Below are 16,056 nucleotides of genomic sequence, written 5' to 3'. Positions count from 1 at the left end.
CTAGTATATGAGTGCTCGTTAGTTTTCTACATAAGCGGAGTTCTCTTCCGCAGGATCCTTTTTCTCTTTTGTGACCATGGGCTACACTACTATTTGGAAGCGGCTGTCGCCTCGTCAGCTCAATGTCGCCGTTCAGATCTTTTCTCTCGTTTGTATCTTCTTTGAGGGCTATGACCAGGGTGTCATGGGTGGTGTCAATGCCGCGCCTTACTATGTCACTGAGGTAGGCATTGGCGAACCTGATGGCACTGTCACGGACGTCACCCATCAAGGAGGGATTGTCAGTATTTACTATCTCGGATGTATCTTTGGCTGCTTTGCTGGCGGCTGGCTGGCCGATCGCATTGGGCGTATCAATGGGCTGTTTATTGGTTCTGTCTTTGCTCTCATCGGAGGTGCTCTGCAGGCTGCTATTCAGAGTTCTGATTTCATGCTGGTGGCAAGAGTCATTACTGGCATTGGTACTGGAGGTAAGTGATCCATCCTATGACATTGAATAATGCTAATTGAACAGCGTTGACTGGCATTACGCCCGTCTTGGTGTCTGAGACCTCCTCTGCCGACCACCGCGGTGGCTTCCTAGGGTATGTCTTTATTGCCAACTGTATGTCTCCCATCTTCTGGTTGCTTGACAATATACTGACCAATAGACCTCGGAATCTCGGTCGCATACTGGCTCTCCTTTGGCCTCGCCTTCATCAACGATGGCTACTCCGACATCCGATGGCGATTCCTCCTTGCCTTCCAGTGCATCCCAGCACTTATACTCGTCTTCTTCATCAAGATGATCCCCGATAGCCCGCGGTACTACGCCTCTGTCGGTCGCAACAACGAAGCCAAGGACCTGCTCACCAGGCTCCGAAGCCACAAAGCCACCCCGGAGGAGATTGATCGTGAGTACATGGAGATTGTGACCGTGGCCCAGGATAGCCAGCGCAGCTCGCCCATCCAGTTTGTCAAGATTCTATTTGGTAGGGGTGGAAGGCCCGGTGCGAACCTTGGACGACGTGCTTGGTTGTGTGTTTGGTTGCAGATTATGGGCTCTTGGACTGGTATCACGGTATGAAGCCTTGTATATATGATAGAGATAGCTGGCTAACGTACATAGGCTGTCACAGCGTACTCACCTACCCTCCTCAGCCAAGCTGGCTATACCACCCTCACGCAGAACGGACTGGCTGGAGGACTCAACACAATTGGTATAATTGGTACTATCATCAGCGCGCAGATTGTCGATCGACTCGGTCGCAGGGCATGCTTGATGCTCGGTGCTCTGAGCCTGTTTGTCGTTGAGGTTATTGTAAGTGTCTATAATCTTTGTGCAGTGACAGTGACTGACTCTCCAGGCTGGGTCCGTCTACGAAGCCTCCCTTCACCACCCCGAGAAGGCATCGCAGTATGCACCAGGAGCAGTAGCAATGCTCTTCCTCTTCAACCTCGCCTACGCCGCGACCTGGGGAACAGTCGCATTCCTCGTTCCCACCGAAATCTTCCCATCTGACCTCCGCGCACAAGGCAACGGCTTTGGAATCACAGGATGGTCGATCGGAGTGGGAATGACTACACTGGTCAACCCGATCATGTTCGATTCTCTCAAAAGCCGCAGCTACTTCCTCCTTGCTGGGTTGAATCTGCTGTGGATACCCATCGTGTACCTTTTCTATCCCGAGACGCGCAACCGGTCGCTCGAGTCAATCAATGCGCTGTTCTCGACGCCGAGTCCATTCTACTCAGACATGGAGAAGGCATACCAGATGCATAGCGATGTATTGGCTGAAAAGGGCACCGCAAAGCATGACGATGAGAGGATTGACACGGCGGGCAAGGACTCTGTAGTCTCTGTGTGAGTCAGAGCATGTATACAGGGCACTATCTTGAAGGAGTATTAACCAGTGTCAATTAGTGCTAATTAGTGTATTCTAGTCTGAAGAGATCAACCTATCGGCAATTAATCAAGAATTGAAACTGCATTAAGTTGGGGCCAAACTAATCCCTAGTAAGCTGAAGCCAAGGACCTGAACGCCTTGATAAAGGACTCTTCCCCACGGTCGCATTTTGTGGTTTCAAAGATATTTCACTCAAGATTCACACAATGGGTTCTACTGCACCTCTTCGACCATGCAAGGTCATTATTGTAGGTGGTGGTATCAGTGGTCTTGGTCTGGCTGCGATGCTGGATAGGGTTGGCATTGACTATACCCTCCTCGAAGCCTACGATGAGATTGTCGCCACTCGCCTCATCGCCGGTATTGCAATGACGCCCAACGGACTGCGCATTCTGGACCAACTGGGCTGCTTTGAGGATCTTCGCGATCGCGTCAAGCCCATGGCTAAGATGAGGTGGTGGGGACCTGATGGTGAACTCATCGTGGGCGCAGACGATTGGGATCAGATGTTCATCAAGCGGTATGACTCACTCTCACCTATTTTCGAGTTAGCTGACGAAGTAGATATGGCTATTCCATGCTCTGGATTGAGCGGTGGATGCTGCTTCAGGTTCTGTATGATCGTATCGCAGACAAGGGCAAGTTGTTGACGGGCAAGCGCGTCGAGAGTGTTGTCCACAGCGAAAACGGCGTGGAAGTGCGCACAACAGATGGATCAGTCTACCAGGGGGACATTGTCGTCGGTGCAGATGGAGCCCATTCGCGCGTGCGACAGGAAATCGCCCGACGTGCGGAAGATCTGGGACTCGGAGAGGAGTACGATGATGCCAATGGTACGATGCTTTACATGCCCCCCCAAGCTGCCGTATCTTACATATCTAACTGCTCGCAGAGGTCGCTTCCACCTACGCCTGTCTCTTCGGTGTATCAGACCCTGTCCCTTCAATCCCGATCGGACTGATTGGGTTCGGAGCTCACAAGCAACACTCGTACATTTTCGGTACTGGGCCAGCGAACACGATGCACTGGTCGCTGCTGAAGAATATGGGATCGACGTTGCGCGGGCCTGATATTCCTCAGCTGGGAGAGAAAGAAATAGACGGGCTTATCAAAGAGTTCTGGGAGGATAATATCACGCCTGACGTCAAAGTCAAGGATCTATACAACTGCCGGAGGAGGCTGGTTTATATCCCGACGCGCGAGTACGTTCACAAGAAATGGCATCTTGATCGCATGATTGCTCTAGGAGATGCCAGTCACAAGGTACGAATTCTTGCCTCATCATGTAGGTAAAGGCTGACAGGACAATAGATGACCGTCATCATCGCCCAAGGAGGAAACCAAGCCCTGGAAAGTGTCGCAGCCCTCACAAACGGTCTATTCGAAGTCCTTTCCCGGCCTACACCAGGTTGTATGTCTCAGGACGAGATCCGCGAGATGTTCCAGAGTGTGCAGGACCTTCGACATGAACGGACAGCTGCAGTAATGGACATGTCTAATGCACGGCAACAGCTGGACGCATTGGAGACGCCCGAGTTGGAAGACACGCTGCTGAACAAGGTGCGCGATATCTTCCCTGGCGTTGCTTTGCAGCGCTGGGACGCGATTGTACCGGGGTCTGTCTCTTTGAGCATGTTGGATATTCCGTACAGGCCGAGAGAGCTTGCGTTCAATGACGAGTTAGAGAAGACTCCGGGAGAGGCAGAGAAGGCTCCGGCTGAGAGTCGACTGTAGATGTGGTAATGGCTTTTCCATCCGCGGGATGGTCCCGAAGATGCCGATGGGTTTGATAGCGGTTGTTCTATAAAGCGTCTCTTCACCACCTTAGATGACTTGCATAGAAATCAAGCAACACTCAACTACTTATTCCAAGACTCTTCAGATCATCTTTCTCCAAGTTATTACTATGGCCACCCCAAAGTACACAGCCCGCGCAGTGCTCGACGCCTTCTACGACGCAGAACGCATCTACATGTCTGCATCCCCAGACGCCCGCGACTTCTCCGGTATGGCTGCCACAATGGCACCGGATGTTCGCCTCGAGCAAACACCCGCTCTCCCATATGGTGGCGTCTACATCGGTGCGAAGGGATTTCAAGACTGGTCCACCCAAATGGCGGATTACTTCGATATTGTGGACGTACAGAATCCTGAGATCTTTGAACGTCCTGGGTCGGACAGGATTACTGTTCTCTCTACAGTTCATTTGAGGGTCCGAAAGACAAGGGAGGATTTGTATCTGCCGCTCTGCCAAGTGGTTACGGTTGATTTGGAGAAGGGAGTCATGTTGGAAATGAAACCATTCTACTGGGATATACACCTGAAACTGAGTTCTGAATGTTGATTCAATGTGATATGGGGTTTATGGTGTATGCTCAGCTGCATAGTGGAGGAGTTCCGCGGAAAGACCGGAAAGAAGCCGAAGATGACAAATGCACAGAAATACTCAGAAAAGACTCCCAACCCAGTTTATTCTACTATCAAACACAAACCATGGAAGAGCAAACGCCCAAAAGACGTCGAGTCAACGTAGCTTGTTTTTCCTGTCGGTCCAGAAAGTCGCGCGTATGTAGCCAGCAGTCCTGCTCGGGTGTGTGCTAACCCCTCCAGTGTAGCGGCCAACGACCCAAGTGCAATACGTGCATCGAGCTAGGGTTAACCTGCCAATATGTCTCGTCGGGACAGTCCAGCGAGACAATTGTGGTGGGGAAAGAGTAGGTAGTCTACCTCTATCACTGGCTACTCTAACTCGCAACAGACACTTCCAGGCCATTGAAGACCGGTTGAACCAGTTGGAATCGCGGTTGCAGCATTCGCATAACCCCCCCGTTACTCCGGCACGATCCGAGGATGTTTCCGATGGCTTTGGGAGTCTGGTCTTTGGCGATGAGGAGGATCGTGCCTACTTCGGTTTGTTGCCGGCCAACGTTGTTGACCAGTACTGACAACATCAGGTCCATCATCCAACGTCGCCTTTACATCGGACATTTCGCGCGCCTTGAAGCGTTTATCACGAAACCGTGGTGAGTTCCGATCGAGTAGCAGACACATGCTGGTAGACTTCCACATCACACGAGTCTCTGAGAATTCACCTGCTCCTCGGACAGCATCGTGGACGGGAGATAGTCCTCAAGGAGAGGTCTCAATATTCTACCTCCCACCAGACGAGGAAACATCTAACCTTATCGACATATACTGGTCCAACAATGGAATGCTGTGCCCTTACCTTCACGAGGAAACGTTTCGAGACAAATATGCCCAGCTAAAGCATAATAGCACCGCTACGCGCCGGACATGGCTGGGGCTTTTGAATATTGTTCTTGCTCTGGCGACTTATGCGAGTACTCAGTCAGGCAGCATTGACCAGCGTCGCTCTGCAGAGGAGTTCTATCAACGGGCAAATAAGCTGTGCGGTAACTATGTCATGAAAGGAGCAAGTCTAGAAATTGGTCAGTCGCTTTAATGATTCCACAGTGGATGATGCTTACAGAAGTAGTTCAATATCTCCTGCTTGCTAGCCAGTATATGCAGGTGACCCAGTCGTCTATGCAAGCCTGGTCGATGCACGGGCTTGCTGTCAAGGCTGCGCTCCAACTTGGGCTTCATTCCTCTGAAGCCGCCAAGCGATACTCACCTGTAGAGCGAGAGATTCGAAAGCGGACTTGGTTTGGGTGCATTGTACTTGATAGGTTGGTGTTTCTTCAATACGTAGAAGGATAGTCATTAACATTTGTAGAACTCTGAGCATGACGCTCGGTCGTCCTTCAACCATCCCCGAGCATTACTGTCGCTTGGAGCTCCCTGGTTATTTTGATCTCGTTGAGCCGCGCGAGAGACAGATTGAGGCGAGGCGACGGTGCCGGTATAGTACTGACTTCTTCAGCGCCACCATGTAAGTTGACCCTGAAGTTTAGGACGTCCAGCTAATAGTATAGTCGCCTCTATTGCATCACAGGCAAGGTTCTGGACCAGCTGTACGATAACAACCTAGGCCTTGAAGAGAAGCTCATGCACTACGAGATAGTTACTCGTGTTCTGCGCTTGCGACATTTGCTTGAAGAATGGGTTCCCAGTGTCCCGGCGCACATGGCTTTGATCAAAAGCAGCGATTGTACGGGCCAATTAGGAAGGGATAGGGGAATTGACAGGTTTAGGTTAATTCTAACGCTGCGATATTACAATGTTCGCCTACTGATCAATCGGACTGTTCTCGTGCGACTGTGCGAAGGAATGGACGATCATGCGGTGCAGAGCCACGATTGCCTCGCTTTGCAGGACATAGCGAGAAGCACGGTCCAGATGTGTGTCGAATCTGCGACAGAGATCATCAATATATTGAGAATAGTTGTTGAGTCGGAACGGCAGCAGCAAGGGTTGTTGGGTTTTTGGTGGTTTGCTCTCTACTACAGTATGTATGCCAACTACCAACATGGTAAATTCTAACATTACCAGCGTTCGATGCGGCCTTGGTTATTTTTACAATATTTCTTCTCGAGAAGCACTCTACCTGTGTCGCCATTTCACCCCTGCATTCCACGGACTCGCTCAAGCACACATTTCTCAGCTGCATCGGGCCTCTCCGACGGCTGGACGAGGGAAATCGGACAATTGACCGATGTTGTCGCTGCTTGGAGGCCTTAGCTGAAGCCTGGAATACTCTTGGTATGGCCCCATCTGATAAAAGAAGGATAGATCAATCTCTAATTGGCAGTAGAAACCAAGACCCTGCAGCAAGGCGTGCCAGGCCAAGAAGACCCCGTGCAGGAGACCCTGTCCCTAATGGACTTTGATTTCATGGCAGACACACAGTATGGCGTGACAGACGGGTTCCTATCTAACTGGGGGCCTGAATTATAGTTCTAGAGGACATAATTTATCAAGATTAATGAGTGTAAATTGCTGCTAATCAATATTCCCGAACAACCAATAAGCAGCAATAAATCAGCAGAGTGGGCCAAAACATGCACGACATCTCCGATCTCACTTCAGTCGAACCATTCTCCTTCTTTCTATCCTCATTTGCCCTGCACGTCCATGGTAATTCCCGAGATGTTCCCTTTTAGCGGGATTATTGATGTTCTTGTATACATCATACTCCCCGCCGCTGTTCTCTACCTCATCAACTCTCTTTTCTTAACCACCCCCACACCAAAAGGCGTCCCCTTTGTCAACGAACCCCCCGACAAGAGAAGTTTCAGCCTCAAAACCCGCTGGACATACCTCACAAACTGCGAGTCGCTCTTTCGCGAGGCATACACCAAGTACCTCAAACATGGCAAACCCGTCATGCTCCCGGGATTCGGTGTGCGCAATGAGCTCGTCTTGCCCGGGAGTTCTCTCCGATGGGTCTTGAGTCAGCCTGATAGTGTGCTTGGGGTCGGGGAAGCATTTGCCGACATTGATCAGGCGGAGTATAGTGTTGGGCACGATAAGTACATTGTCGATGCGTGGCAGGGGAAGCTGGTCCAGACGGAGATGAATGCCGTCTTGGAGAGTATTGTCGCTGCGCTGAATGATGAATTGGGTGTCGCGTTTGATCGGTGGTTTGGGACTGATATGGAGGATTGGAAGGAGATTGATTTGCTCGAGACTGTCAGGCCTATTGTTGCCCAGGCTGCTAGTCGGTTTACCGTTGGGTTGCCTCTTTGTCTGTCTCCTTCTACACTGCTTGCTTGTCCACTTGCTAATTGTTATTGCCAGGCCGCAATGACAAATACATCAAAGACTGCTTCGATGCAATTGACGGGTGCGTGATCACCGCTGGTGTTGTCGGGGGTACACCCCTTATTCTACGCCCCCTGGTCGGACCAGTCGTGGGCCTGAAAGCCCGATTAGCGGGCAGAAGGATTCGAAAGTTCCTAGAACCCCTGTACCGCGAACGTCTTCAAACCTTGAAGTATGCCAGAGACGATGCTGCCCATGATGAACCTGGCGACCACTTCCAGATGATGCTCCGGTATGCGCAGCGAGAGAGACCCGACGAGCTCTACGACTTAAACAATATCGCGACCCGGATTGTTGTTGCGAACTTCGGATCCATGCATCAGACCAGTATTCAGGTTACGAATATGCTGCTCAATATTCTGGGTTCGGACAAGGAGTTCAATACCATCGACATTCTTCGCGACGAAGTCTCGCAGATTCTAGGATCCGACACGGCATGGACCAAGGCCAAAGTATCCAAGATGACCAAGGCCGATAGTGTTGCGCGTGAGACACTACGCCTTCACTCGTTCGGCGGACGAGCAGCCTTTCGTAAGGTCCTAGTTGATGGAGTAACCACAGATACGGGCCTCGATATACCCAAGGGCACCATCTTCTCGACCCTCAGCCAGCAGCCCCATACAGACCCGAGCATCTACGAAGACCCACTGAAATATGATCCCTTTCGGTTCTCGCGCCAGAGAGAAAGTGAAGGTGCGACCAAGGGAGGATCGCTGAGCTTCGTGTCGACAAGCTCGAATTTCCTGGCTTTCAGTCATGGGAAGCATGCCTGTCCGGGGCGGTTCCTGATTGATTTCGAGCTGAAGATGATCATTGCCTATGTTTTGCGGAATTACGATGTGAAGTTCCCAGAGGGATATGAAGGGAAGAGACCTGATAATCAGTGGTTGACTGAAGCGATTATTCCCCCCCCTGGTGTCAAGGTGCTTGTGAAGAGACGCAAGGTGGCAGCATGATACTTTATCAATGAGTGCACTCGAGCCTGAATGTATTGTATAAAGATGAGAAACAAGAGGAGTATATAATTCTGTGCAATTCTAGACCATACCAGCTCCGCTAATGCAATAATATGCCAACAATGCTAAACAATTCTCTGAAACTGGAAAAAATTACATATCAAAATCCAACGCCTCCTGAAGCAATGCAAACGGAGTATCATCTCCTTCAAATTCCTCCTCATTCCATCCTTCCTCCACATTCTCCTTTTCACCTCTCTTCTCCAAATGCGCCGCCAACTCAGACAATCTCGGGTGCATAAAGATATCACTAACTGCCAACCCCTGAATAACAGGGTCGTTGCGAGACGAAGCAGAAATATGCATCGCAACAACAGAGTCACCACCAAGCTGGAAGAAGTCGTCGTCGGCACCGACAGCATCAACCTCGACACCCAGCGAGTTAGCCCAGACGCGCTGGAGGGCCTTTTCCATTTCAGTAGTAGGAGCGACAAGGGCTTCACGCGATTCACCGGCAAAGTAGCTGTCTAGTTTCTCGGCGGGGATATCTTCGACCATAGCCTTGATGGCCTTTCTGTCCAGCTTGCCGTTTTGGTTCAGTTGGATCTTCTCGACGGGGATGTACAGGCTTGGAACCATGTATGCTGGCATTTGCGTAGACAGGGTGCTCTTGAGACGGCTGAATGCTGATGAGTCCGGCTGTTGTCCTTCTGTAAACTCGACGACTGCAGCAAGACGAACTTGCTTGTCACCTTTGGCCACGGCAACGACAGCAGCGTGCTCGACGTGAGATAGGTAGTGTCCAACCCAGTGCTCGATCTCAGCAATCTCAACACGTTGACCGCGGATCTTGATTTGTGTGTCGATACGGCCCATGTACAGGATTTGGCCGTCTTCAAGCTGTCGTCCCAGATCACCGGTCCGGTACAAGCGAACACTAGAAAGACCAAAGTGTTTGGCGAATTCGGGATCACGAATGAATGCCGCGTCAGTCTTGACTTGGTCGCCTAGGTATCCTCTTGCCACCGCAGGTCCTTCAATGAGAAGTTCTCCGGGGGTTCCCACGGGGCTGAGACGGTTGGGGTTGGTAGGGTCAGTTACCCACAGGCGAGCGCCCATTCCGTGGCCGACACTTTGAGCGTTTACGACGTCTGTAATCGGTCCGTTGCAGGTTGAGTTGATAGTACACTCACTGGGACCGTAGGAGTTGAGAATTCCAGCATGCTTGTACCATGTTTCTACCACCGAGTCTTGGATCTGTTCACCGGCGAGAACCATCAGCTTGAGGTTGGGCACTGTCTCGGGGGTGAGAAGGCGAGCGACTGTCGAGGTGAAGTTGCCAAAGTTGATGTTCATCGAGCGCATGACTCCAGCCAGGTTGCTCATCTTGTCTTCCTCTGATGGGACGCAGACAGTTCCACCGGCGACAAGAGTGGTGAAGTAGTCTTGTAGGACTGCATCAAAGGTGTGCTGAGCGAACTGGATGGTCCGAGTGTGTTGGCCCAAACCAAAACGAATTCCGTGGGTCTTGACTGCTGTCGACAGGTTCGTGTGAGTGATGACGACTCCTTTGGGGACTCCGGTACTTCCTGAGGTGAAGACGATCCAGGCTGCGTTGTCGGGGTCCACTGGAGAGGGTGCCATGGGCTCGATGGGCAGGCTCTCGAGCATTCCCGCATTGACCGTAAGAAGGGACACTCCATGAGAAGACGTGAGCTTAGACAAACGACCAGATTGAGTCGAGTCAACTAGGATAATCTTCGCCTTGGTAGTCTCGACAATCGTGGAGATACGTCCTAGGGGGTGGGAAACACCAAGAGGAACAACAACACCACCAGCCTGCAACACGGCCAAGAAAGAGACAACAGCCCAGACGGACTTGTCCATGCATACTCCAACGCAGATCTCCGGCCCGACTCCCAGATTGACCAGGTGGCTGGCCAGCGTGGAAGCGTACAACTGCAGCTGCTCGTGTGTCAGGTTTCCATCCCAGGCCTCAATGGCACTTGCTTGAGGACGAGAGCGAGCAATATCAGCAATCATGTCATGCAGACATATGTCAATAGGCTGTGTAAGAGGCTCGGCGTTCCATTCCTTGAGCTGCTTGATGTCTTCAGCTCCGATGATGTCGATGTCCTTGACCTTGAGGCTTCCTTCGCTGTGGCCATGCAGCTGCTGTACAACAGATTCGAACTGGCTCAGAAGACGCGCAACCTGGACAGGCGACAAGAGTTTGTTATCGAAGCGAACATCGACTTCGACCGACTGACCAGAAAGAGTGCACTCAACGTTGAGTCCGTAGCTGTCAAACTCCTCCACGGCAACCAAGTAGTCATCGATGCCAGGAATCTGGAACTGCCTTTCGCTATCACTGGCCGGTTGAACGATAAAGAGATGCTTCAGATCAATGGCGGCTGCAGCCTCAGGGACCATCTTCCTGATGCGCTGCAGACCGGTGTGCTCATATGCGATCATCTCAACAGACTGCTGACGAACGTTCTGCAGGTACACCTGAATCCCCTGCTCTGGATCGACCGGAATGCGCACAGGGACAGTAGTAAAAGTAGGCCCAGTAATGTTGGTGACACCGCGAACTGGAGCATTGCGACCGGAGAGAGCGACCGCAAAGACAGGGTCCAGCTTGCCAATGTACTGACGAACAACAAGAGCCCAAGCACCACGAAGGAGATCAGGCAGCATGACGCCTTCAGAGCTGGTACCCTTGGTCAGGCTGATACCGTGGTGCTGGCGCGCCTGAGGACGAGGACGGTAGTTTGCGCTGGGAAGAGGTGGGAAGTCGGCGCTCACTTCGCCAGTCAGTTGCTTCTGCCAGTAGGAGGCTGTCACATCTGCAGCCTGAGATCGTTCAACGTAGTTGATAAAGCGAGAGAATGAAGCGACGGGTGCCAGCTCTTGACCAAGATAGACATCGGCGACTTGCTGCAGGACGAGGCCTCTGCTCCAGCCGTCGTACGTGCTGTGGTGTGCAGTCCAAACGAAGAATCGTCGACCGTCAGACTCATTTATCAAGGCAAAACGGTTCAAGGGCTCCCCCATGACAATGCCAGTCTTCCTGTCAGTGTCGAGGTACGAGTCGAGAGAAAATGACTCGATCCATTGAACCTTGGAGGGAGCAAGGACAACCTGGACGGAACCAGTCTCAGGTCCAGAGATCACTCGCGTACGAAGCAATGTATTGCGGTCGACGACTGTCTGCCAGGCGGTTTGGAAGCGAGCGACGTCGACAGTGTCGGCAAGAGAGAAAGCCTGGCGATCAATGTAAGCAGTTGGCTGTTGGGCAGTCAAGGCCATCAGACCCTCCTGGAGAGCAGTGCAGGGCAGAACATCCTCAATCTGGTCCCTCGGCAGGCTGCAAAGTTCAGCAATCTTAGTGAGTTTGTCTTCTTCCTCACTAGAGTCAATTCTGAAGCTCTCTCTCCAGACATTGAACGGCGCTGGGTCCTCGTCGTCGTGCTCGTCCAGTTCGCGGTCCTCAACAACCCGTGCAAGATCTTGCAGAACAGGGTGTTCGAAGAGATCAGCTACACGCAGAACCAACTCGACATCGCGAGCAACAGAGACAACACGCATGGCAGCAACAGAATCACCCCCAATGTGGAAGAAGTGGCTGTCGGCGCTGACCTGGGAGACGTCCACGCCCAGTGTCTTTGCCCACAGCTGCTGAAGCTTGTACTCGGTCTCGGTCGAGGGTTCCTTGTGAGGACCGCTAACTGATAGATACTGGTGCAGTTGAGCGTCCTCTTGCTTGTTGATGAACTGGGTCACTGCGCGGCGATCGATCTTGCCAGACAAGTTAAGAGGCAGCTGCGAGACAGGGGCGTACATGCTGGGAGACATGTATGGAGGGAGATGCTCCATAAGATCACTTCGCAGCTTGTTCAAGGCACCAGAGAGCGACTCGGTCAGTGGCAGCAGCTCCGGCAGATCAGAAGGGTCGTCAGACTTGTCGCCAGGCTTGAAGAAGTCGTTGTCTTGCTTGAACTCGATCGCAGCAGCAAGAGACTTTTGCTCTTTACCTTGACCTCGCTCGATAACAATGACAGCCACGCGACGCACATCCTCCAGACACTGCATGATCCAGTGTTCAATCTCGCCAATCTCAACGCGCTGTCCACGGATCTTGACCTGGGTGTCGCGGCGTCCCATGTGCACCAGAGAACCGTCCTTGAGCTGGCGAACGAGATCGCCCGACCGGTACATTCTGCGAGAACTGCCTTGGAATTGGACCTTCCATGCTGGATTGCGAGCCTCGAGGTGCTTAATGAAGGCTGGGTCGTTGATAAAGGCAGCAGCGGTCTTTGCAGGGTCATTGAGATAGCCTCGGGAGAGCATTGGTCCCTCGATCAGGAGTTCACCAGGCACTCCTACCGGACACAGCTGATTAGGGTCCGTAGGCATCGTGACCCAGAGACGAGCGCCAGTAGGATATCCAACATTGGCAGCGTGAGCTGGGTCAGTAACAGGCCCAGCAGCAACAGCGATAATGGTCGTTTCAGAAGGCCCGACCGAGTTGTAAACCTCTGCAAAGGGAGACCACTTCTTAACGATACCAGGGTCCATCGCTTCTCCTCCGGCGACAACAGTCTTAATTGTCGGCAGCTCAGAGGGGTCCAGCAGCCCGAGCACGGTAGGGGTCAAGTTCACATAGTTGACAGCCAACTTCTGCAGAGCTTCGGTGAGGTTGTTCATACGGCTTTCCTCAGAAAAGACGCACACGCAGCCTCCGTGAAACAAAGTCATGACAATATCCGACAGACTGACGTCGAAAGTGTAAGCAGCGAATTGGGCAGTGCGCGTGTGGCAGTTGATCCCGAACATTCCACCGTGAGCAAGAACACTTGTTGAGATATTCTGATGCAGGAGAACAACACCCTTTGGTGTTCCTGTACTGCCAGAGGTGTAGATGACCCAGGCAGCATTGTCCGGTGTGGTTCCAGAGACGGGGGGAACAGAGTTTCTGGGGATTGAGGTCAGAAGCTGCTCGTCCACCGTGACAGTGACAGTATGTTCGAGCTCAAGATTATCAAGACGCTCCCCGTGCTTTGCATCGACAAGCAGAGCAACAGCGGCAGTATCAGTGAGAAGACCCTGGACCCGGGCTCTGGGATGCGAGACACCCAATGGCACGACAATACCACCGGCTAGGAGAACAGCAAGCATGGAGATGATAGTGTATTTCGACTTGTCCATGCAGATGCCGACGAACTTTTCCGGACCAACACCGAGTTCACTGCGCAGGTGGTGGGCCAAAGTAGAAGCTTGAGAGGTGAGTTCGGCGTAAGTAAGATCACCATCCCATGAGTTGATGGCAGCGGCAGTGGGCTGAAGCTTTGCAATCTCCATAATCTTATCATGGACGCATACACGCTGCGGCTTTGGGAGGGATGAGTTCCACTGGGCGAGTTGGTTCAGGTCACTGGGGGCGAGTAGACTGATGTCAGACACAATAGTGTCAGGAGTGTCGACGATGCCTCGGATAGCAGCTTCAAATGCGCCCAAGATGGCTGTTGCACTCTCTGGGTCGAGCCTGGAGTTCCAGAAATCCAGATCGATGGAAAGTCCCTCTGGAGCTGAGGAGATGCCGAGCGAGATATCGTAGTCTGTAGGGTTGGCCTTGCCCTCGATGTTGACCGAGAGACTGGCACTGCGCACCGCACGATCGTCCAAAGCGTGTTGGAACGACATGGTCGTGTTGCTCAGCTGGCGCGCTGACTTGGAGGTGTTGTTAGTGGACTCCAAAGGCGAGATCTGCGACAGTGCCTTGAGGGATTCCTTGTGCAGACTCTGGAGGACCTTGGACAGGTCATCGGCACCAGCTAACTGAATCGCACACAGCGAAGTCTGCACGATGGGGCCGATCACGTCGTGGACTCCAGGAATCGACATGGACCGACCAGAGTTGACGTACGAAAAGCAGACATTGTCGGATCCCCCGTAGCATCGCAGGACCAAACCCCAGGCCAGCTGGCAGATGGTCGACAGGGTGACAGAGTAGCGGGCGCAGACGGACTGCACCTGGTGAGAGTCAAGAGGAACCTTGACGCTGACAGTCTCGAATCCGTGAATTCCCTCATTGGGTCTGTCCATGGGAACTGTCAACGGCGTAATCTCGGTCGCTTTCTCGTCTTTGGCAGGTTGTGCCGGTTGCTGCGAGGGCTCGTGCAGGTAGGAAGTAACATAGTTGCCGTACGATAATGAAGGGGCAGAAAGCTCGCCGTCACGATAGGCATCACTCAAATCTCGGAGCAGAACTTCTGCCGATTGTCCATCGACCAGAACGTGTGAAATGTCGAGCTTAAGATAGACTACAGAGGGCGAGGTTTGGACGAGCTGGACGCGGTGGGGGACAGTGTGCGGTGCGAAGATGATAGGGCTGTTGACGTTGAATTCGGGTAAACACAGACGGTCGCTTCCTTCAAAGTATTCAATCGAGGGTCGGATTTCCTTCAGGATGACCTGATTATAGTGACCCGGTCGCTGTGTACTTTCGACCAAAACTGTGCGCAGACTGGAATGACGCTTGACGACTTGTCCCCAAGCCTCGCCTAAGCGTTTGGCATCCACGGGAAGACCGCGGTGTGTGTGGGAGAATTTGAGGACGAAGCAGCAGGAGTAGAGATGAGGATTTTGCAGTTGACTGACGAGTATGCGATCCTGGATGGCGGAGCAGGGCACAATCGCTTGGATGAGGTCGCCGCGAGAGGGAGAGAGGGCAGCCAGTTTGGCTTCAATATCTGACGAGACTTCCTCTACCAAAGTCGGACCAGTTTCTGTCGTCGGAGTGAGAGTGCCTAAGTCTGGTATTGAGGCATCGAGGTTGCTGCTGCTAGAAGACTCTGTCTCGGGGGGTCCTTGAGCCAGCGCATACAAGTCTTCCATCGTATGCGCTTCCATCATGTCGGCAATGTTAATTGTAATGCCTTGCGCGTGGCATTGTGCTAGAATTTTGATCGCAAGTAGAGAATCGCCTCCTAGCGACAAGAAAGATCGTTTCGGGTCGACGTCGTTGATGTCGAGTTGAAGGACGTTGGCGCAGATCTTGCGCAGCTCTTGGTTGAGCAATGACTCTGAAGGCTCTGGCTCTGGCGGTCCTTCAGCGAGAGCGTATAGTTCTTCCATGGTGTGCGCAGCCATAATGTCGGCAATGTTAATGGTAATCCCCTTTGCATGGGTTTGCGCCAGGATCTTGATCGCCAGCAATGAGTCGCCGCCCAGTGAGAGGAAGGATCGCTTGGGGTCGACATCTTTGACCTCGAGCTGGAGCACATCGGCGCAAATCTGGCGCAGCTCGAGGTTCAATGCATCCCTGGAAGAGGAGGATTCAATTACACCGGGCATGGTGGGTGGTGTCTGGTCGTCTTGCAGTGCGAAAGAAAGGATAAACAAAAGGGGGTATCTTAACAATTCAACAAAGGATGCGATAAAATGCAAGAGACGAATGAGCGAAAATAATCAGACTAGAAGCCTGG

General features: G+C 52.3%; 6 protein-coding genes across 6 annotated transcripts; 5 read left to right on the top strand and 1 right to left on the bottom strand.

The window, feature by feature from the left end:
• Nucleotides 1-29: 29 nt before the first annotated feature.
• BDV14DRAFT_208509 (putative MFS sugar transporter) lies at nt 30-1,847 on the top strand (the record flags this gene model as incomplete). The annotated part of the gene is made up of 5 exons (XM_073775417.1): nt 30-470; nt 515-604; nt 651-1,060; nt 1,109-1,300; nt 1,347-1,847. The coding sequence occupies exons 1-5, from the start codon at nt 77-79 to the stop codon at nt 1,845-1,847; spliced, it is 1,587 nt and encodes a 528-aa protein (XP_073628701.1). The 5' UTR covers nt 30-76.
• A 245-nt stretch (nt 1,848-2,092) lies between these two features.
• BDV14DRAFT_199509 (FAD-dependent oxidoreductase) lies at nt 2,093-3,620 on the top strand (the record flags this gene model as incomplete). The annotated part of the gene is made up of 4 exons (XM_073773277.1): nt 2,093-2,406; nt 2,451-2,719; nt 2,779-3,149; nt 3,198-3,620. 4 exons carry the CDS (start codon nt 2,093-2,095, stop codon nt 3,618-3,620), a joined length of 1,377 nt encoding a protein of 458 aa, XP_073628700.1.
• BDV14DRAFT_50835 (nuclear transport factor 2 family protein) lies at nt 3,618-4,539 on the top strand. Its single transcript, XM_073776930.1, has one exon. It carries the CDS (start codon nt 3,715-3,717, stop codon nt 4,228-4,230), a length of 516 nt encoding a protein of 171 aa, XP_073628699.1. The 5' UTR covers nt 3,618-3,714; the 3' UTR covers nt 4,231-4,539.
• BDV14DRAFT_172024 (Zn(II)2Cys6 transcription factor) lies at nt 4,380-6,754 on the top strand (the record flags this gene model as incomplete). Its single annotated transcript, XM_073768526.1, has 9 exons — nt 4,380-4,451; nt 4,497-4,600; nt 4,645-4,796; nt 4,841-5,335; nt 5,383-5,575; nt 5,623-5,778; nt 5,822-6,294; nt 6,339-6,548; nt 6,601-6,754. 9 exons carry the CDS (start codon nt 4,380-4,382, stop codon nt 6,741-6,743), a joined length of 1,998 nt encoding a protein of 665 aa, XP_073628698.1. The 3' UTR covers nt 6,744-6,754.
• On the top strand, nt 6,733-8,693 carry BDV14DRAFT_172014 (cytochrome P450). Its single transcript, XM_073768525.1, has 2 exons — nt 6,733-7,533; nt 7,587-8,693. Exons 1-2 carry the CDS (start codon nt 6,921-6,923, stop codon nt 8,564-8,566), a joined length of 1,593 nt encoding a protein of 530 aa, XP_073628697.1. The 5' UTR covers nt 6,733-6,920; the 3' UTR covers nt 8,567-8,693.
• Nucleotides 8,694-8,719: 26 nt separating this feature from the next.
• On the bottom strand, nt 8,720-15,925 carry BDV14DRAFT_199507 (uncharacterized protein; the record flags this gene model as incomplete). Its single annotated transcript, XM_073773276.1, has 1 exon — nt 8,720-15,925. The coding sequence occupies one exon, from the start codon at nt 15,923-15,925 to the stop codon at nt 8,720-8,722; it is 7,206 nt and encodes a 2,401-aa protein (XP_073628696.1).
• Nucleotides 15,926-16,056: the final 131 nt, after the last annotated feature.

Source organism: Aspergillus stella-maris, assembly GCF_047715825.1.
Source record: "Aspergillus stella-maris strain CBS 113639 unplaced genomic scaffold BDV14scaffold_23, whole genome shotgun sequence".
Taxonomy (NCBI): domain Eukaryota; kingdom Fungi; phylum Ascomycota; class Eurotiomycetes; order Eurotiales; family Aspergillaceae; genus Aspergillus; species Aspergillus stella-maris.
Note: the sequence above shows the minus strand (reverse complement) of the source record. Positions and strands in the feature narration are given on the sequence as shown.